The sequence below is a fragment of the Gracilinanus agilis genome, chromosome 1 (assembly GCF_016433145.1).
Source record: "Gracilinanus agilis isolate LMUSP501 chromosome 1, AgileGrace, whole genome shotgun sequence".
Lineage (NCBI taxonomy): Eukaryota > Metazoa > Chordata > Mammalia > Didelphimorphia > Didelphidae > Gracilinanus > Gracilinanus agilis.
In genome coordinates, this window is record NC_058130.1 from 707,898,816 (window position 1) to 707,920,926 (window position 22,111).

General features: G+C 43.9%; 1 protein-coding gene across 2 annotated transcripts in view; it reads right to left on the reverse strand.

Moving 5' to 3' along the window:
* Nucleotides 1-7,225: 7,225 nt before the first annotated feature.
* Nucleotides 7,226-22,111, reverse strand: part of OLFM2 (olfactomedin 2) — a 44,294-nt gene continuing 29,408 nt past the window's right edge. Inside the window, exons 3-7 of one of the 2 annotated variants that reach the window (XM_044658370.1) lie at nt 15,812-15,947; nt 13,082-13,234; nt 12,575-12,794; nt 12,202-12,308; nt 7,226-8,309 (exon numbers count right to left, since the gene is read on the reverse strand). In XM_044658370.1, coding sequence (XP_044514305.1) covers nt 7,632-8,309; nt 12,202-12,308; nt 12,575-12,794; nt 13,082-13,234; nt 15,812-15,947 — 1,294 coding nt within the window. In that variant the 3' untranslated portion in view covers nt 7,226-7,631. Of the gene's footprint in view, nt 8,310-12,201; nt 12,309-12,574; nt 12,795-13,081; nt 13,235-15,811; nt 15,962-22,111 lie in introns of both variants that reach the window. The other variant, XM_044658369.1, reaches the window with a different exon arrangement.

Consider the following 22,111-nt stretch of genomic DNA (forward strand, 5'->3'; position numbering starts at 1 on the left):
CTATGGAACCAATAAACAAAATTGATTCTAATATGGAAGGTACAGGTTAGGGGAAAAAAAAAGTACATGGCAGTATTGTATATGCTTGCATTGTGTCTGAGAGGAGTTATCCTAAGAGTGAGTTTTCTGGCTCAAGAGCTGTTAGCAGACAAAGTACTGAGAAATATCCCACAGAAACCCACGACAGGATTAAATGTGTGCTCACTCAGCCTGACTCCTAGCCTTGGAAGGCAACTCATGATTAATCTCAAATTTCAGAGTCTCCAAGTTCCAGAGCTCAACCCCTGGGTTGAATGTTCAGGAATTGGCTTTGCATCTGATTTCCTCAATAATGTGCTTCTTGTCAAAGGAAGAGGACCACTAATGTGACTTTTGAAGCTGAAGAATCAAATCCATGTCCATGAGAAAACGGTGAGAAAAAACTAAAAATGCTTTTACTGTGAGAGCTCTTTTGATGAGAAGAAGATTCATTGTTTGTAGGTTCCCAAAGTTTGTTTTCTGGGGAAAGTTTAAACCACATAGTGGAACCTCCATCTTTTGGAGGAGAGGAGAGTGGAGGAACTGAAGACAATGTAGAATCTTATGGGAAAAGAGGATTCGCTCGCTATGATAGCATCCTCTAATTCTGTTCCCATCTAGGGTAGATGATGGGCTATATGAGTGTTTGATATGTTTCTTTTTTTTTTTTTGATATGTTTCTGTATCTCTTGGTGGAATTTAGAAGACATGTGTCTTCTTTATATCTAACTTCTATATAGTTTATCTAACTTCAGATATTTACTAGCTATGTGACTGGGCAGGTCATTTAACCTCTGTCTGACTCAGTTTCCCAATGTGCAAAATGAGGATAATAATAGTACCTCTCTTCCAGGATTATTGGAAAGATAAAATGAGATCATATTTGTAAAACATTTTGCAAACCTTAAAATATTATGTAAATGATATTATTATTATTATTAATCTTCTGTGAGTCCTTTGCATTTTCTATGTTCATCTGTGAGGTAAAATTCAACTTCAGATATTTATTAACTGGGCGATCCCGGGCATTTTACCATGTTTGCAGTGAGGTGGAATAAAGGCTGTCCTATAATCAATTTGCAAATGTTACCCTGAGTACTTGTACAGGAGCCTGAGCCTAATCCATCTTTGAAGAACTCTAGGCACAAGCTCTACTGGAGCTTTATTTTGGAGATTTATTACAGAGATCTAGGTGGGATCAATGAACAAAAAATGATCCTTAATCAGTCGCTAGGATCAAATGCAATTTTGTTGTCAACCCAGAGTTACACTAGTACTTACTGTTCTGTGGTAGTGTTGTGAGGGAACTGCTTTGTAAACCTTTAAGTGCTGTGCATGTCTGTGTTATTCTAGAGGGAGCAGAGGATAATCAGTGGGTAGTAGGTGTGCTCTAGGATATGCATGCCATGTCAGGAATGAGAGCAGGGAGAATCTGTGAACCTAAATTTCTTTTCGATAACTATAGTTCAACATCTTTGGTTTTCTTTGGAAACTTGCGTAGTTTATTTTAGTTTTTTACCAGATGGCCAGAGTTTAAAAAAAACCAAAACACAAAAAACTAAGAAACTTTGCTTTAGAAGAAGGCCCTCAATTCGAAGCCCAGTACTCTTTCCACTGTACTATCTAGCAACTTCACTTTACTTTTTTTTTTTTTTTTTTTTTTACTTTTTTTCCCATCCATCTTTCCACCAGGTACCTGGCTCTCAGACATTTACCTTTGCCCCCTACTCCCTTCCTACAGGCATTGCTTCCCAGTTCTGGAACCATAATCACATCAGCTACTGCTACTGCTACCGGAAAGGGTTGGTCAGGACTACAAAAAAAAAAAAAATCAATTAGCATTTTAAAAGTGCCAAGCACAGTGTAAAAGCACTGAGAAGACAAAAAGAGGCAAAAGATAGTTCCTGCCCTCCAGGAGTTCATATTCTAAGGGAGAAGACAACAAGCAGACACTAGTGTATGTGTAAGCTATATACAGAATAAATAGGAAATAATTAACAGAAGAAAGCACTAGAATTAAGAGGGTTTTGGAAAAGCTTTCCGTAAAAGATGGGATTTTAGGGGGCAACTAGGTGGCCAGGGGATTAATTGAGAGCCAGACCTAGAGATGGGAGGTCCTGGGTTCAAATGTGGCCTCAGACACTTCCTAGCTGGGTGACCCTGGGCAAGTCACTTAACCCCCATTGTCTAGCCCTTATCGCTCTTCTGCCTTGGAACCAATGTATAGTATTGATTCTAAGACAGACAGTAAGGGTTTTTTTTTTTTTTAAAGATGTGATTTTAGTTGGGACTTAAAGGAAGGTAAGAAAATCAGGTGAAGGTGAAGGGAGAGAGAATTCCAGGCATGGGGGGCCAGCTAGGGAAAATGTCCACAGCAGAAATTTCTTATTTGTGGAATAGCCAAGAGGCCCATGTCATGGGCTCTAAGAGTACATGGGGTCAAGTAAAGTATAAGAAGACTGGAAAGGTAGTAGGGGGTTAAGTTATGAAGGGCTATAAATGTCAAAGTATTTCGTATTGGATCCTGGAGGTGATAGGGAGCCACTGGAGTTTATTGAATGGAGGAGTGACAGTCAGACCTATACTTTAGGAAAATCAGTTTGGTGGCTGCCTGGAGGATAGATTGGAGTAGGAAGAGACTCCAGGCCGACAGACCCATTTGCTAGCTATCACAATAGTTTAGGCATGAGGCGAGGACTTGCACCAGAGTGGTGGCAGTAGCAGAGAAGACAAGGGAAATATATAGGAGAAATGTTACAGAGGAGTTGAGGATTGCTCCTAGGTTGAGAATCTAAGCAACTGAGTGTGGTGTTACCTTCTTCAGTAAAAAGGAAGGTTTAAGGGGAAAGAATGAAATTTTTTTTTAAGATGTCTACTGGACCTCTAGTTCATTTCCCCTATATGTGCTGTCTTCCTTTATTAGAATATAAACTCCTTGAGCACAGAGACAGCTTTTAATTTTGTATTTATACCCCAATACTTAACTTAGCACACTTCTTGGCCCATAGTAAGTCAATTAGTCAATAAACATTTATTAAGCATCTTCTATGTGTCAGGCATTGTGCTAAGTGTTGGAGATACAAAATGAGGCAAAAGACAGTCTTTGTCCTCAAGGAGTTCCCAATCTAAGTGTGTTGAATTAATCTAGTGCTTAATAAATGCTTTTTTTCATTCATTCATCAAAATATTCCTATTATTAAAAGTAGAATTAGAATTAGAATTAGAAACAATTGAAATCTTTTCAGAGGGTAGATGTAGCCCTTTCTCAAGGGATGTGTTTTGACTTGATGTAAAAATATCTGTCTGTTGAGGGGAAGTGGGAGGACAGATAATCTCTTGCAATGTCCTTAATAAATGGTCTTCTAATTTCCACTTAAGGTAATTTATCTTAAAATTTTTTAACTAAACACTTTAAAAATTATTCTGTTTTAAATGAGCTTATTGAGAAGAAATATTTATTATTCATATGTTCCACTTCAAAATACTACTCTTATTTCAGTGTTCATGGAGATTTTGGAGCAGAAAGGATTCTTTAACAGAGACATAAATTAGAACTGGGAGAGCCTGGGATTCCCTCTCTGAAAGAACTAATTCAGTTTCCAGCCTGAGCCTTTTCATGTTTCTGCTGCTCTTGGTAAGTCATAGAGTACACTGGGAGAGGGAGCAGAGAGGAGACAGGAATGGGCTGGGAAAGGGAATAGCCAAACCCTGGGCCTCTGAACTATTGTCTAACTGGGGATCTTCAAGACCTTGGACTAAGGAGACTCAGGTGGATAGGAGTGAAGAATCCAAAGGAGGTCTGAAGTGTAGTTGAATGTCAAAATCCCATGACACATGGTGCAAACCCATGGCCTGCCCATCTTCATTGTATGATGTGCTTTGAGAGCTCTAGTTCAACCCACTGCTTGAAATTCTCCCCTGAGGGAAATATAGTACAGGGGAATAGATACATCCACACAGGGAAGCAGACTCCCCTGAACTGCAGTATTGTGTCACAAAGAGTCCATTTGGTTTTCATGCTTGCCTGATTGTCAGCACCATCAACTTGGCAGTATAAGAGCCAGTTTAGAAATACCAGTCCAGAAACCTGGGCTCACTTTGCTTTTATGAATTTCCTAGAAATAAATTCCTATAAATAACAGGGTAAGCAAATCTACTGCTAGTGTGGACCCTGGCAACAACTACTGCCTTCCGGTCTCTCAAATTAACTGCCCTGCCTTTCTGATTGTGATAACATTTAAGAGACTTTTGTAAGGAGCAGAAGATGAAATGACCGAGGAAACAAAAACTTGATCTTCTGAGTATACTGATTTATTAAGCAATGCATGCCAATTGCCTAACAAATCGGGACCAGGCCCCTTCCTCAACCTTAGGGCCGGACCCCGAATACAGGGGGAGACAGACTTTTATACATTAAAAACAATTAATCAAATAAGATCAATTAATTAAAAGGGAACAATACAACATTGAGTATCTGATATCTAACTGGAAAAAAGATTAAGGGTTTTCCAAGTTGTGAGGGGGAGAGTGAACAGGTGCAAGTCTCTGAATTCAGGAAAAGTGGTGTCCCACTTCTCCCAAGTGTCTATAAACAATCAAAGGAATATGTAAACAGTAACTGATTGGTCAGTATGGGGTCAGTTTTCAGATGAGACATAGGGCTTGCTTGAGATGTACAATTATGAGCAAATTTGCATCAATCTTAGGATCTATGCTTCTGGTCAAGATAACCTAGGTCCTTGGTCTCTAAACAGTAAGTACAGGTGGTCCAGTGTCCCGGCCACACAGGGCTAGGTTCAAACAATGCAATAAGATTTTTCTCTCAATTCCCACAATTGAATAAAGATTTCCCAGAAGAAAGAATTTGGACTAAACCCATAACTGAATAGAAAGGGAACTGAGCTAGCTCCAGAATTGAGTCACAAGATGGAGTCAGTGTAGTTCACTCAGTTCCCATGGTTAACCACTTGCTGTCTTAATCTCGATTCCTTCAATTTTCTTATACTTTGGGAGGTGGAGCAGTGCTGACAGAACTAAGGAGTCTGGTTGTTATGCAATTTGTTATGCAATTTAACCTTCTCTCCTAGAATCACAGAATTTCAGAATTGGAAAGGACCCCAGCAGCCATCTAGTTCAGTATATATCTGAAAAAAGAATATGCATTATATCCCATACAGCTGTCTACTTTGGCCATATAGTCATCTGTCATGACATTGAGCACCTATTTTCTCCTTTCTTTCTACCTCTTGCTCAGGGCACAGTAATCAAATTAATATTCCCAAATTACAATTGTTTCTGGAAAGACTTTGCCCTATGGGTCAACTCACTTCACAATTCCTGAATCCTCACCCACTCTTCTTCCCCAGATACCACTCCCACTTAAGTGTTATCTCCTTTTGCATCTACCAGAATGCAAAAATAATAAATACTTCCTTGATAAATTCCTCTCTCTCCCTCCCTTACTTCTTCTTTTCCTTTCTCCCTCCTTCCCTTCCTTCCTTCTTTCCTTCCTTTTCAACAAATGTTTATCATCTCTTTGTCTGAAGATGTACAGTGGAAGGAACTATTGGGCAATTGTTTTCATTCCATTTTCTCACACTCATGATGACCTGGCCTTTCTTTGCAAGTGGTACCAGAATCCTGACTTCTGCCTATATCTCCTCACACATTGAAACTGTCTTTGAATCTTGCTGATTTTACCTCAGGTTTCTTTGAGCTGTCCCCTTCTCTTCACTGTGCTCCATAATTTTCCCTGGCTCCCATCTGCACATAGGACAAAGTCCAGACTCCTCAGCCAGGTATTCAAAGCCCTCCCTCTTCTGTCCCCAGCTTCCTTCTCCAGTCTCATTTTCTACAGCTTCTCTTCCACTCCCTCTAAGAGCTTCACTATGGGGCATGGAAAGAGGTGTGTGTGTGTGTGTGTGTGTGTGTGTGTGTGTGTGTGTGTGTCCCCTTTCAATGGAGAGCTTCCTGTTTCTTTGCCACCCTTTCCTTTCTCTTTTCTCTTTGTAATGGAGAGGGTAGTATCTATTTCTCTTCAAGTCACCTCTGTGCCATGATAAAGCCTTTTCCCCAGAACGCTCACACTACTGAACTTTTAGACCACAGACTTCCAAGGGACAGTAAGAACATGAGTAGGCCTGTGCCAGAGGGATAGTGAGGGTCACAGTGGGCAGAATGGTTAGAGAGGTTTCGTGGTCAGTGTGAGCCATAACAGGGCTTCAGGAATATTTCAGTTGACCTTCTTTTCCCTTTCATTTAGACCTACCGACATGTGGTTTTTAGATATTGGCTGTCTTCACTTGCATAAGAGTTTTTCACAGGTTTAGCTATATTCACCAGGAGGTGTATAGAGGATCCCTCCCTTTCTTCTGTTCAATCTACAATTAAAGAATAAGCCAGGGGGAAGCCAGTGGATAGAGAGATAGGCCTGGAAATGAAAGGTCCTAGATTCAAATCTGCTCCCAGGTAGCTGTATGATCCTGGGCAAGTCATTTAACCTCAATTGTCTAGCAGCAGTGAGGGGCAAACCAAGGCCCAAGGGCCAGATGTGGCCCCCTGAAATGTTCTATCTGTTCTGCCTGACATTATTCCTAATCTGATGAATACAATGAGTAGGAAGGACACAATACAATGAAACTTTGAAAGAGTTGTCTTAGAAACAAACTGACAGATGAGCATTTCCTTTCCTTTGGCTCCCTCTTTATTTTTTTATTGAATAATTTATTGTTTATTAAAATATTTTGTGCAAGATACTATAGTGGGTGCTAGGATTACAAAGTTAAAACAATAACATCAAAATAATACTCTCCTTAGAGAGCTTTGGCGCCCTCTTTAAAAAGTTTGCCCATCACTGGTCTAGCCCTTGATCTTCTGTCTTAGAGTTGTTAGTAAGACAGAAGGTAAGGATTAAAAAAAAAAAAAGCCCAGCAGCCCTGAGTGCCAGGGTGAGTCTAATCTAGCTCTCTGCATAGATCCTACCTCTCCATCTGTCCCCCAATTCTAGTCTAGCCTTGTGTCACTACCACCTCTGCCCCACCTCACTGCCAATCATGGGAGGAAATGGAAAGCAAGCAAAGTGACTTTCCAAGAGCAAGCCCTGAACTCCATGCTTCTAAAAGGAAATTAAGGCCGACTTCTCATACGGACACAAAGAGTTTCAAACCCAGCAAATGTCAAAGTTCCTGTTTATTGAGCCAGAGAGAAAAACAATAAATAAAAAAAAGAGAAATAGATTCATGCAGTCAATCCCTAGGCAGATCCCCTAGGCGGGATGAGACAGGGGGGATGGTGGAGAGATGGAGACAGAGACACAGAGAGAGGGAGGCCCAAATCTATATCTAGATCCCCAGATCCTTGCATAGATATAGACAGAGCAAGAGAGGCACCCAGAATTACCAAGAAATAAACAGAGATCGAGTCATAGAGAGACCGAGATGGACACAGAGATATAGAAAGAGATCGAAATAGAAACAGGCAGACCAAAAGAGAATTTGAAATAGAGACACAGAGATAGACAGATCGAGAGGAAAGGAGAGAGACAGATCAAAATAGGAAGACAGCGACAGAGAGAGGCTCCCCTCCCCGCCGGAAGCACCCCCCTCGGCGGGATCCTAGGGGCCTCCAGCTGTGCTGATGACATGGAAGAGAGTGACATTATAGAGCACTTGGTGGCCATTGTTCCAGGTGTAGAGGGCACGTTCACGAGGGTTATAGTCCAGCATGGAGATGTGGGAGTACTGGTTGTGGAAGGGTACGTCCGTGTACTCGTAGCTCGATGTGTTGGTGAAGTAGGCGAAGTAAACCTTGGCCCCGGCCAGATGCGAGTTGGTCACGTAGAGGACGCCGCAGATCATGAAGGCTTCGCCTGCGCTGCGCTTGGGGTAGCCCGTGTCCCACGACCGCATGACCTCCAGAGTGTGGGGGTCCAGCCGGCTCACCACAATGTTGCCCGCGTTCTGATTGGTGGTATAGACGGCCCACAAGCCGCTCTCGTCCACCATGAGGTCCATGTCGGAGAAGCCGCCCCAGGAGTAGGGGAAGGTGTTGTTGTAGCCAGCCCCAGGCAGGCTGCGCTGGACCAGCACGGACCGCGAGCGGAAGTGGTATTTCACCACCACGTTGCTCTGGTACTTGTTGTAGAAGAGGGAGCCGTTGTAGACCACGTGGCCTGTGCCCGCCCAAGGTTGTGGCAGCAGATGCTGGATGAAGTTCTGCCCTTTCACAAAGTCACCCAAAGTGCGGAATTCGAGCACCCGCCGTCCCTTGTAGTAGCCATCCATGTACCACACCTGGAGGGGCATCCACTGGTCAGCTGGAATCACTGATATGTCCGATGTCCCCCCACCCCCGGAACACTGGTCATGGGGAAGACCCCACATAAACCAGCAGACCCTGTCACGCAAGGCACTAATGGTTGGGGATGGCAGAGTTCACTTGAGTTGAGCAGTCATTTGGATGGGGCCATTGGTCACTAGCAGAGTGACCACTGGTAACCATCAAGCACTGCTCACTCAGGGGGCCAATGGTTACCTGGAGTCTGTCAGGTCCTGGAGAAGTTACTAAAAGGGACGCTGGATGGGCAAACATTGCAAGAATTTACATTTTTCTTCCCTATAACATTCTCATTACTCCCATTGTCACCATGGCCTTGACCCGGCCCATCCCAGTCATAGGGTATAGTTCATATCTTAAGCAAGTCTTTTCCCATTACAACCACCTGACTCTTTTGACTACCTTCCCATATGTTTATTTCTGTGGGTGAAAGCAAGAGTGGCCCTTCTGGGCTTTGGGGAAATGCTATCTTTTTTCTCTGTTTCAGTCCTTGGAAACTTTAGAACTATGTAAATAATTCAATTCAACAAATATTTTTAAGATTTTAGTGTGGATAAAGTTCTCTGTTCAGCCCTAGGGATATTAGGATAGATTTGACCCAGATTTTCCTCTCGAGAAGCTTCCAATCTAATGGTGGAAGGGGAAGACAAGTACAGATATCTATGAATGTGAAAAGTTGGGATAAAGGAGACATTCAGGCCAAGAGAGGGGAGATGGGAATCTGAGGACTTTGTAATAGATCAAATGTGAGGGACAAAGGGAAGAGTCAGAGATGACTCAGAGGTTGTGCTAGCCAATATGACTTAGGTTGATGGTGCTATCAACAGAGATGTGGAAATCAGAAGTAGGGGAAGATGATGAGGAGGGAACAAACTAGGGGGACTTCATGGAAGAGGTAGCATGTGTGCTTGGACTTCCTTCAACAGAGGTAACTGGTATGGATGTGGGTGGAAGAGTCCATTCCAGATGCAGGGGCATAGGAAAAGACAGGACAAGAATAAAGGACAGAGAGTAGTCCAGTTTTGATGCATCACAGAGTATAGGAGAGCAATGGGAAATAAAGATGGAAGGATAGGCTGAAGTCACTCTGGAAGAATCTGAATGCCAGGATCAGGAATTATGTTTTATTTGGTAGATAACTGGGAGGCACTAAAGGTTTCTGAGCAGAGAAATGACACTCAAAGCAGTGTGCTGGTAAGATTACTCAGGTAGCACATGGTTGATGAAAAGGGAAAGGATGGGGGGAAAGAATGGACACAGAAGGGGTATCTAAATGGCTCAGTGGATAGAGTACTAGAACTGGGTTCAAAACTGGCCTTGGACATTTCCTAGCTATGTGACCCTGGGCAAGTCACTTAATCCATTGCCTAGCCCTTACCATTCTTCTGCCTTGGAACCAATACGAAGTATTCATTCTAAGATGGAAAATGAGGATAAAAAATAATAATAATTTAAAAAAAGATCGACACAGAAAGGACAATGAAGAGATTATTATAATAGTCTCAGAAAGAAGTGACAAACTAGGGTTGTAACACCAGGAATGGCAAGAAGCAGATAGATGAGATAGTGGGAATGGATAAGAGAATTGGAGCTAGCAGGAGCCTCCAAGGTTATCTAGTCCAATTTTAGAAATAAAGCAATTTAGGTCAAAGGAAGATGTGATTGGTAAACAACAGAGATAGAATCTGAATCCATTTCATTTGACCCTTAGAGTACCATGGAGCTCTTTCCCTTCAACAACATGGAACCAATAGAGTTTGATTAAATGGTAGGGGTAGGGATGGGGGAACAACACGGTGGGAGCCCTATAAAGTGAGGAAAATGGAAGATTCATAGGTGACCCCATGGTTTCAGGGCTGGGTGACTAAGCTTGACCATGCCATTAATCAAATGAGAAGTTAAGGTAAAAAGAGGCCGAGCTCAATTTGGGATATATTGAATTTGAAGGGTCAAAGAAACAGTGAGATGGAGACAGCTGGAAACATAGGAGCAGCCCTCAGGAGAAGTTAGAAGTAGAGACACAGATTTGGAAGTAATCAGAAGAGGTGATAATTGAAGTCATGGCTATGGGTACCATAGATGATAGATTTAGAGCTGGCGGACACCTCAGAGTCATGTAATCCAAGAGTTCTTAACTATTTCTGTGTCAAGGAGCCCTTTGATATTCAGTCTGGTGGAGTCTCTGAACCTCATCTGAGAATAATATTCTTAAGTACATAAAGTGAAACACACAGGATTACATATAAAACCAACTATATTGAAATACTCATTTTAAATTTAAATACTGATTTTTTAAAAAGTTCGCGAACCTCAGGTTAAGAAATGAAATTGAATCCCCTTACAGAGCAGTGAAGAAAATTGAGGACCAGCCAGGTTAAATGACTGACTTGCTTATGATCACAGACAATAACTGGCAAAACTAGAATGTGTGAGATCTCTAAGGGAAAGGCTAGAGAGTGAAGGAATTAGGACAGCAAATAGTTAATTGTGGAAATTGAGTGAACCACAGTGACTCCATCTTGTGACTCAATTCTGGAGCTTGCTCAGTGCCTTTTCTATTTAATTATGGGTTTAGACCAACTTCGGTCTTGTGAGAAATCTTTATTCAATTGTGGGAATTGGGAGAAACTTTATTGAATTGTCTGAATCTAACCCTGTGTGGCTGGGAAACTGGACTACCTGTACCTGCTGTTTAGAGACCAAGGACCTAGGTTATACTGCCCAGAAACTCAGTCAGATCCAAAGATCAATGTAAGGAGTTTTCTCACAATTATATATCTTGAGCAACTCATACATCTTATCTGAAAAAATGGTCCCATTCTGGCTAATCAGTTATTTCCACGTTCTTTCTATTGTATACAGAAATTCTGGAGGAACGGGACACCTCTTTTTCTTATTTCGGGGAATTGCACCTGTTCTCTCTCCTCCTCTTGACTTGAAAAGTTCTTTATCTTTCTTCTAATTAGAAATTGGAATACCTAATGGTGTATCCTGGGTAATTGTTTTCTCTTAACTAATTGGTATTATTTGATTGTTCTTAATGTATAAAAGTCTGCCTCCTCCTATATGCAGGGTCCAGCTCTGAGTTGAGCAAGGGGGCCTGGTCCCGATCTATTAGGCAGCTGCACGCATTACTTAATAAATCAAAATGCTCAGAAGCTTGAACCTTGTTTTTTCAGACATTTTATCTTTTGCCTATCACAGAAAGAGAAGGGAAAGGGGCCAAGGATAACCTTGTGGGACATCTCTATTAAAGACCTGGGATGAGGATGAAGAGACAGAGAGGGAGGGAAGCAGATAATTTGGGAAGATAACCAAGAGACACAGAAAGCAGTGCCAGGGAAAACGGAAGAGGAGAGACCCCCAATTAGGAGGGGGCAGTCAGCAGTGTCAAACATTGCAAGGAGGTCAAGAAGGAGGACACTAAGAAAAGCCCATGGGATTTGGCAATTAAGAGGTGACTGATGGCACTGGAGAGAACTGTTACACAAAATAGCAGAGACAGCAGAAGCCAGCTTGCAGGAGATGGAGAGTTCAAGTGGTTCTAAGGACTGCCTCGGGGGCACCTGAGTCAATTATAAGAGAGAACTAGAGACTCTGCTGTGGTGGGCAGTGATGGGTGGAGGTGGGGAGAGGTAATAGAAATCTCCAAGAACTAAATTATATCTTCCCCCTCAAATCAAACCAGAGTCTCCCTGAGGAGGGGCCATTTATTCCCCCTTCTCCCAAGGACCAGAGGACTGATGGGGCATATCTGCCACTAAGATCTGGGATTCCCCTATGCTGGGCTATGTCTCCATATAACACTGGGGCTTCCCATGACAGGTTGGGGCAGGAAATAGGACTCACACGACTATCTGCACTGGGAGCCATAGTGTCTGTCATCCAGGATCCAAAACGGGAGCCCATGGCACGGATGGTGATGGGGTTGCTGACTCCTGTGAGCTTGCCACAGCCTGGAGGAAGGAGAGAAGGAGATGTGAGGAATAGAGGGATTGGGAGACTCTCCATCTGGGGCATCTTTGGGAGGGAAGGGTTATAGTCTGGAAATCAGTCATCAGGTTGGAGGAAAGGGATTATTGGGCTAGGTTAGAGTATCTCAGTTTCTTCAGTGTGGAACTGGAGGTAGACAGTAGGATCAAAGGTTGGGGGCAGTCAGTGGTTACAGTATATCTAGCTTCTGTAGAAGGGGCAGGGGTCAAGGTTTGGGGTCCAGACATACCCAGCTTCTGTGCACAGGCGTGGAGTCGGGCCTCAAGAACCAGCACACGTTGCTGTAGTTCCTCATAGTCAAAGGCACCCATCTCCTCCTGGATGGCTGCCAGGCTTGCTGATAGATTCCTCACCTCCTCTCGTAAGCGCACTATTGTCCTTGTATCTGCCTTGTACTGCTCCAGTACTGAGCTCAGGGGTAGCAGCTCTGTCATCCTGTCCTTCAGCTCCTGTTGAGTGGGCCCTGTCACCTGGCCCCATGCCAATGCAACTTCTCCCCCAAACCCAGTCTTTGATTCCATGATTGCAAACTCCCCAGGGCAGGACTGGCCTTTTGCCTCTTTTTGTATCCCCAGCACTTAGCAGAGCACAGTGCTGGCAGATGGTAGGTACTTAATAAATGTTTATTGGTTGATTGACCCAGATGGGACCCCTTATAAAGCCTGAGCACAAACTGAACCACAGCATGCCGTCAACCCCATCCCCAACTCCCTCCCTTGGGCTTTGGGGCTCCCACCTGGAAACTCTTGGCCGACAAGCTTCGGGCCCCATCAGCTGCCCGGAGCCTCGAGTCCAAGCTTCGCATAAGGGACTCTGTATTCCTTACGTACTGTAGGTCACGAAATGTCCGTAGCTCAAGGACTTCCATGGACTGGGAGACATTCTGGACCTGGAGACAGGAGCAAGTAGAGGGACAGACAACTCCAAGGTGAGATTGCTGCTCCCTGCTTGATCTGTCAAGCCACCAAACCACTTTTTCAAGATGCCTAGTTCTAGCCAGAGCAAATGTGCCTCAAATAGACAGTGCTTCTCTTTATTTTTTATTTTTATTTTATTTTTTAAACCCTTGCCTTCCATCTTAGAATCAATAAATTGTATTGGTTCCATGGCAGAAGAGAGGTAAGGGATAGGCAATGGGGGTTAAGTGACTTGCCCAGAGTCACGCAGCTAGGATGTGTTTGAACCCAGGTCCTCTGACTCCAGCTCTGGTACTCTATCCACTGAACCACCCAGCTTCCTCCTTAGTGCTGCTCTTTAATTCCTGACCCCTCTCCCCAGGACTAGGACACCTCCAAGAAGGTTAGTATCTCCTCTTAATGATGACCTTGTTGACTCCTCTCCCTGGGGCCAGCCCATTCCCAAAATAGTTAAGGCTTCCCGATGACCCTCTCCTTCCTAGAATCAGGATGCTTCTGAGGTGCCCAGTACCTTCCTCTAATCTCTTTTTGGAACTCCAGGATGCTTCAGGAATGTTGAGTCAGGCAGCATGAGATCATGGATAGCTGGACTTGAAGTCGGGAAGTCCTGGGTTCCAGTTTTACCTCTGATACTTATTAACTTTGTGATCATGGGCAATGGACTTACCTCTCTAAACTTCAATTTCCTCATCTATCAAATTAGTACAAGAAATATTTTTAGTATTTAAAAAAAAACCATTACCAGGGGGCAGCTGGGTAGCTCAGTGGATTGAGAGCCAGCCCTAGAGACAAGAGGTCCTAGGTTCAAATCTGGCCTCAGACACTTCCCAGCTGTGTGACCCTGGGCAAGTCACTTGACCCCCATTGCCTACCCTTACCACTCTTCTGCCTTGACAGTATTGACTCCAAGATGAAAGGTAAGGGTTTAAAAACAAACAAACCAAAAAAAACCCAACCCTTACCTTTCATCTTAGAATCAATACTATGTATTGGTTCCAAGGCAGAAGAGCAGTAGAGGCTAGGCATTGGGGATTAAGTGATCTGTCCAGAGTCACATAGCTAAGAAGTATTGGGAAACAGATTTGAACTCAGAACCTCCCGTCTCCAACCCTGGCTCTCAGTCCACTAAGCCACATAGCTATCTCCTACCTTTAGTATTTAGAGTACCTTGCAGTGTGGTTGTGAGTCTCAAATGGGAAAACAGACGTAAAGTGCTTTGGTAACCTCAAAAAGTGATCTAGAGATTATTATTTATGTGACCACTGACCCTACAGATTCTTCTCCCCAGGACCTCAACAAACTGAAGACAGTCGAAGCTTCCCTTTGATCCTTTTTCCTAGAGCTAGAAAACCCTCAAGCATGGCTTCTTGACTGCTGATCCCTCTTCCCAGGGGCAAAGAAATACTAGGTGGGAGGCACTGGGCTCACTGAACTTTAAGACAACCATAGGTGATGCTCCCAGGGAGATTCTGGTTCCAAGAGCCCTTTAGGGAATCCCCAGAAATACTATCTTCTGTTCCTGCCCATTCAACAGTGTGCTGTAGAGGGGTCATGGGTACAGCAGAGCTGGTCAAGAGGGAGTCCTCATCCTCCCAAAGTACCTACTCTGCTTGCCCAAATCCTCTCCATTCTGTTCTGCCATGGAAGCCTCTCCCACTTCTCTAGCTCCCACTCTTTCCCCTCCTCTCAGCTCCTGTGACACAGGAGCAAATACCCTCATTACTTTTCCAGATAAGGAAATGGAGTGCAGAGATGCAGAAGAACTTGCCCCAAGTCAGGCAGATCCAGAGCCTGGCCTTGAAGTTAGGCCTTCTGCTCCTCAAACCAGTGCTCTTTCCATGTCACCAACTTAATCTGTAGGTAGAGACCCACGGGTATCACTATGCAGTGACTCAGTCATCTCGGGCATGTAGTCCAACCTCTTCATTCTACAGATGAGGAAACTGAGGCTTGGAGGGGGTTAAATGACTTGCCCAAGGTCGTATAGGAAATATGTCAAGGTAGAACTTGAACCCAGGTCCTCTGATTCCAGAGGCAGTGTTTTTTGTTTTTTTTTTCCACTGAGTCAATAATGACAGACAGAAATAAGTTAGATAACTTAGGCTTGAGGGTCTGGGTGGATGTGATTGTGTCTGGAGAACTGCAAGTACTTTCTCTGAGAGTCTTCTTCCTAAGCCTGAGGTGACTAAGTCAGCCTCAGTTTCTCTATCTGTAAAATTAGAAGGTTGAATTAGGTAATCTCCAAGTCATCTAATTTACATTTTTAAAATTAAATCTATGAAACTCAAAGAGTCAGGGCCCACTAAGGGCAATGAGACTTCTTAGGATTCAGGAAACTAAATAGAGAAGAATAAAGCTTTATTCCTCAACCTGGTGAGTCAGGGGCCATGAGGGCTTATGGAGGAGTTTTTTTTTTTTTGGAGGGGGGGAGGGCTTGGTATATGTGTCTATGTCTGTGTTTGTGTGGTTGTATGAGGAGAGGCAAAGAAAGTTATAAGAAGACAGATTGGTCAAGTTGAGTCTCTTCTCTTCTGCCTCCTTCCACGAACCTTCTCCATGAGTTGTCTCAGCTCCCTGCTCCGGCCATCACGGGAACAGCTGTTCTGCGCAGGGATGACGGCCGTGCACACACACTTCCCATCCGGGGCTTGGGCCGAGGTATAGAGCTGCCAGCCATCCTCGGGACTTTGGAATAGCGTCTGCAGAAAAAGAGGGATACTTAAGGGCTGGAGAAGCTCTCCTTTACTTCAGAAAGAGGGAGGAAGGCAGAATACTTTAGGGGGGGGCCATAGAGAGCCCTGAAATTCAGGGATGGGCCCCTCGATACCTGTCTCGCCAATTGATTCCTGGCCCCCATTTCTGTGTGAGTCTATCTTAAAGGGTCATCCTCATACAGCCTTCTCCAGGCATCACAACTGGACCTTCAGGAAGGCTAGCTCCTGCTGTGAAACTCTCCACCCTTGGCTCCTCTGTATCAAGGAGCCCCTCTGAATCCTGGGTCTTCTCCTAGGGGCTGGGAAGGTAGGGCTGCCTGTCCTCTTGTTCTTTGCCCTTACCTAATCTCTAACCCTCAGTTTCAGAAGTGTGTGTGTGTGTGTGTGTGTGTGTGTGTGTGTGTGTGTGTGTGTGGTGTGTGTGTGAAATGGTATCCCTGGCCAGAGGCTTCATTTCAGAGATTAAACGATGAAAGAGACTTAACTTGGCATGCACAGCCTCCATAATACAGGTCTCCTTTCCAGTCTCATGGCCCCCCAGGCAATAGGCCCTCTGGCTACTACATGGTCCTGTCTGGAATGTCCTCGTTCACAGAAAGTATCTGATCCAACTCACGCCTAAATAGGAATCCTCTCTATGGCACTGCTCACACTCCAGTGCTCCAGGAAGAGGGGAGAGCCCCATTCTCCTCTTGGATGGCTCCCATTCCTAGTTCATTTCTCTTGACCTTCAACCATTCAATATTCACCGAACCTCCAGACCTTTGCTTTTTCTGCATCTTGTAGCCTTTGTTCATAATTCTGCCCTCTGGGGCAAAGTAGAACAAGTTCAATCCCCATTTCACATGCCAACTCTTCAAATCCCTGAACTAGTTGTCATGTTCCCCCTCAGTCTATGCCAGGCTAAACATCTGTAAGTCCTTTGCCTAATCTTCATCTGTCAGAGGATCTGGGTCCTTTACCATCTTGTTCATCCCCTTCTTTAGTTTGTCAACCTCTTTCCTAAAAGATGGCAACTAGAATGGGTCAGAGCACCTCTGATGTGTTTGTGATCAGGAAAGCATGCAGGGAGAATGTAACCTTTTTGTTTCTATATTCTATGCATGGAGTCCAAGTATACATTTGACTGTCAGGTCATCCTGCTATCTAAGATTGAGCTTCTCTCCCCCCAGACTCACCTACCCTCCTTTTTAACTTTTTTTCTTTTTCCTTTTTTTTAAAATCCTTAACTTCTGTGTATTGGCTCCTTGGTGGAAGAGTGGTAAGGGTGGGCAATGGGGGTCAAGTGACTTGCCCAGGGTCACACAGCTGGAAAGTGTCTGAGGTCAGATTTGAACCTAGGACCTCCCGTCTCTAGGCCTGACTCTCAATCCACTGAGCTACCCAGCTGCCCCCCTACCCTCCTTTTTAAAAGAGATTGTTGTCTCCCAGTGCCTCCTTTACCCCATACTTGCCCAGGTGACTCTGGAAGCCTATTATAGAACGTCATTAATGTGGTGTGCTGAAAAGAACAGTGGACTTAGAATTGGGACTATCCAGGTTTAAATGTTCCTTAAGACAACAGTTAACATTTCCAAAGCACTTTAAGATTTGCCAAGTGTTTTACAAATATTATCTGACTTGATCTTCAAAACAAACCAGGGTAAATAAGCACTATTATTATCCTTATTTTACAGATGAGGAAACTGAGGCAAACAGAGGTTAAACGTCATGCTCAGGGTCACACAACTAGAATCTAAGGCTGAATTTGACCTCAGGTGTTCTTGACTTCAGGCCCAATTCTCTTATCCCCTGATTCTAGATGACTCAGGTGAGTGTGGGTCTTGGAGTCAGGAAGACCTGTGTTCAAATCCAGCCTTAAATGCTAGTTGTGTGACCCTGAACAAGTCACTAACCTTGGTATGCCTCAGTTTCCTCATATGTAAAAAAGGGATAATAATAGCCCTTGACACCCAAGATTGTTGTGAGGATCAAATGAGATAATATTTGTAAAGTACTTAGCACAGTGTCTGGTATACAGTAAGGGCTATATAAATACTAGCTATTATTATTATTATTGTGCCTCTTAGCTGCCTCTGGCTACATCTAAAATTTACTAATTATGTGAACCTGGGCCAGTCACTTAACCGCTATCTGCCTCAGTTTCCTCACCTATAAAATGAAAATAACGTTTGTGGTACTGCACAGGGTTGGAGTGAGGATCCAAAGGTATCATGTATGTATAGAGCACTTAAAAAAATTTTTTTTAAACCCTTACCTTCCATCTTGGAGTCAATACTATGTAATGGTTCCAAGACAGAAGAGTGGTAAGGGCTAGGCAATGGGGATTAAATGACTTGTCCAGGGTCACTAGAAATATCTGAGGCTAGATTTTAACCTAGGACTTCCAGTCTCCAGGCCTGGCTCTCAATCCACTGAGCCACCCAATTGCCCCCTGTAGAGCACTTTTGCAAACAGCAAAGTACTCTATTAATGTTCGTTGTGATTATCCTTATTTGATTTTTAGCTCTTCAGACTTGATCCACTGTTCTAATCTGAGGATCATCACTTCAGTTCTAGGAACTTTTTTTTTTAATGTGGTAACTATATTTCAATAGATTTGCTCTCCTTTGTAATCATCTGTATTTTGTTTTATTCATTCATTTAAAAACTTATTCTGAAAAAGAGTTCATAGACATTATCAGACTGCTGAAAAGGTCCATTATACCAAAAAAAGGTCTAAATTTTCTCCAAGCTCTATAGATGCAAATTCTACCTGTCCTTTAAGGCCTTGTCCAAGACCACTTTCTTCTGGAAGCCTCCCCAGACCAGTCATTGAAGCCCACACTGACTCTCCATCACACCCCTCTCCTCTGGCCCAGATCATGCCTGGCCTTGTGTTCACTTAATAATTCAACAAACATCTGTGGACGCCAGATGTTTGTGGGCTCCCTGTAGAGGTGGGTAGGGAGGCTGACGAGATCAAGCATGGTCCTCTTCTGGAGGGGTTCCCTCCAGTAGGACAGAGAAAACTCCCACAAGGCAGAGTGGTTCAGTGAGTGAGAGGGATAGATCTAGAGAAGAAAAAACGTATACAGAGGGAACCGGAGTCGAGACAACGGAAGGAGACAGACACAGAGGGAGAAAGAGAGGAAGACAGAGCTAAAGTCACTGAGAAGGAGCCAACATAGAGGAGAAAGACACAGACATAAGGAACCTACATTGTATACAGACCCAGAATCACAGACAGGGGCAGGCAAAGAAACTAAGCCTCAATTGAGCTTGGTCAGTGCATGCTTAGGCCTGGTGGGGTCTCTATTGATCCCCAAGTACACATTTTCCCTACCCTAATTTCTGGGACTTGAGTCTTCTTGTCAATGCTGTATTATGAGGCTTTATAGCAAATGTATCTGTAATGCAAAGGAACAGCCAATCACAGCCTTTCTGAGAAGGACCCTCCAACGCCAACCAGGGCACTTCATACCTGAAAAAGGATACTCTCCATGAGAACACCTGACAAGTAAGTGATCATCCAGCCTTTGTCTGAAGTCCTCCAGAGATGGGGAGCTCATTACCTCTGGAGACAGCCCATTCCACTTATGAATGGCTCTAATTGTTAGGAAACTTCTCCTTATATCAAGTCTAAATTTGTTTCTTTTTCATCTTGTACCCACTGTTCCTTAGTTCTACCCTCTGGGGCTGAGCAGAACAAGTCCAATCCCTCTTCCACGTGACAGCTCTTCAGACAGCTGAGAGCTATCAGACTTCCCCTCCATCTCTTTCCCTAGTTAAACCCTCCCAGTTTCTTCCATTGGTCCTAGTGTGGCAAGAACTCGAGACCAATTACCATCCTGGATGCCCTCTTTTGGATGTTCTTTAGCTTATTATTGTCATCGGTGTCTTTCTTAAAATGAGCTGCTCAGACCTATTACACAGATGTGACTTGTCCAGGGCAGAATATTGCAGGGTTCTCATCTCCTTAGACCTGAAGCAGAATAATGATTCTTTCAAGGGGCAGGAGTTGGTAAAGCTAGATTTTCATGGGCCAAGTCTTCTTATAGCAAATATGTGAGCAGGTGAAAGTCTGGCCAGGAAGTCAAGTTCCCTTATCAGGGAAGACCTGAGGGGCTACTCAATGTTTTTCATGGGTGACATTAGATGGAATGCTGGGGTACCAGGGCCTCCTGCTGTTCTTCCCAGGGCTCAGACCTATTGCAAACAGAAGCTCCAACAGAGGGGGAGAAAAAGCCCTTTTCAAGGGATTTATTCTGCTCACGACCATCAGTGCAGATCCCTCTCCCTCCCTCCCACGCTGCCTCCCTCCCACGCTCTTTCCACCCAGAGAGTCCAGAGAAGGCCAGGGGGACTAGAGTCATTAACACTGAGCTTCTCTCTGCACTGGGAAGGGGGTGGGGGGAGCAGAAGAGTGAGGAAGGGGAGGGAGAAGAGAAGGGAAGAAGGGAAAGAAAAGGGAAAAGAGAAGGGAAAGGGAGAAAGGCAAGAAAGGGATGGAGAAATGAAGAAAAGATGAAGAGAGGAAGGAGCAAGAGGGGAGGTAGGAGGAGAGATGAAGATTAATGAGGAATAAAAAAGGGACTCCCTCTGACTCCCAGCCTGGGTCTAAACTACAGTCACCTATTAGAATCTTAGAACCAAGGATGGCCAGAAGAGCTCCTATAGGCCATCTTAGTCCTTCCTCAGTTTACACATGGGAAAACTAAAGCCCAGAGAGGGGAAGGAACTTGTCCAAGGTCACATAGCACAGCCACCACATACCACCTCCTCCAGGAAGCCTTTCTTTAGTCACTGCTTCAGCAAAGTCCTCTTCTTCCAAATACCTATAGAAACTTTGTTCACATGGTACTTCAGAATCTCTTCGCATGTTGTTTTTATCTTATTTTATTTTGTTTTGCTTTTATTTGTAACTCATCTACTATAGCCACTGAGTTATGTAATGGTAGGAATTAGGACCTCTTCTCCCCTATCTCTATCCCTCCAACACAACCCAGCACCAGACCCTGAGGAGCTCAAATGTTTGCTGAATGACTGTACAGAAGGGGAGGCATTAAATTTGTTTAAGGAAAACACCAAGCAAGCATCTTCAGAAGAATCGCTACCCTTTCTCCTTCTCTGAAATTTCAGGGCTCAAAAATTACAATTAACTTTTCTTCTTGCCTTTTTTTTCCCAGTGTGAGATGAACTTTTTTAGTTCCCTTTGAAGCAAACAATTGCTTTCTCCAATTAACATCTAAAATAGTCAATGGTAAAAATAGAGACAGGATTTAAATGGCAAGGATGAAAGACTTTCTCTTCTGTCTTGAAACAGATCCATGCATCCCCTGTACCCTGAATCTCTCAGGGACCCTCCATCAGTTTCCTCCCTAGCAAATATGATTTATTAAACATTTATGCTAAGCAATAAAGTGAGGAGCACAAGTCTTAGCTGCCTGTGTGTGCCTGAGGCTCCTCTCTGAAGCAAAGCTGGCTAGAGAGCAATCTGGTTAGAAGTAGGGTGGCCGCGGAAGCCTAAGGGCTGGCCAATTCTGGCTAAAGCCAACCCACCAGGGTTCTGGGAGGGTTCAAGAGAAGCTCATTTTGAATCCTAGCTCTTTACTTGATATCTGTGTGACCTTGGGGGAATTATTTCCCTCTCTGGGCCTCAGTTTACTCTGTAAAGTGAAAGAGTCCCCGGGCAGCTAAGTGTCACTTAAGCAAGTCACTTAACCCTGTTTGCTCAAAAAAAAAAAAAAAAAAAAAAGAGTCAAATGAGTCTGCTGTCCATTCTTGCTCTACATTTTGTAGTTAGTTTTGGTGGGGTGCAAAAGCAGTCCATAGAGCCCAGCTAATTCTGTTGACTGTAGCTATGCTCCTCCCATCATTCTTTTAGCCAGGGATTTTCCAAGAACTTTCATGGAGGCAGCAGCAATTAACTAGCTAAATCACAGTTTCTGATCATCTGATTCTCTTAGTAGACAAGATGAACTTCCTCTCGGTAATGGTTTTTTCCAGCTCCCATTTTGGTGAAAACAGCTTATCTCTAGGTATCCTTTCTTTATTTCAACAAGCCTTTACCATGTATCTCCTCACGGCCAGGCACTGTACTAGAAGAAGGCAAAACCAAAACCAAAGTAGAAATAGTCTCTGACCTCATGCAGC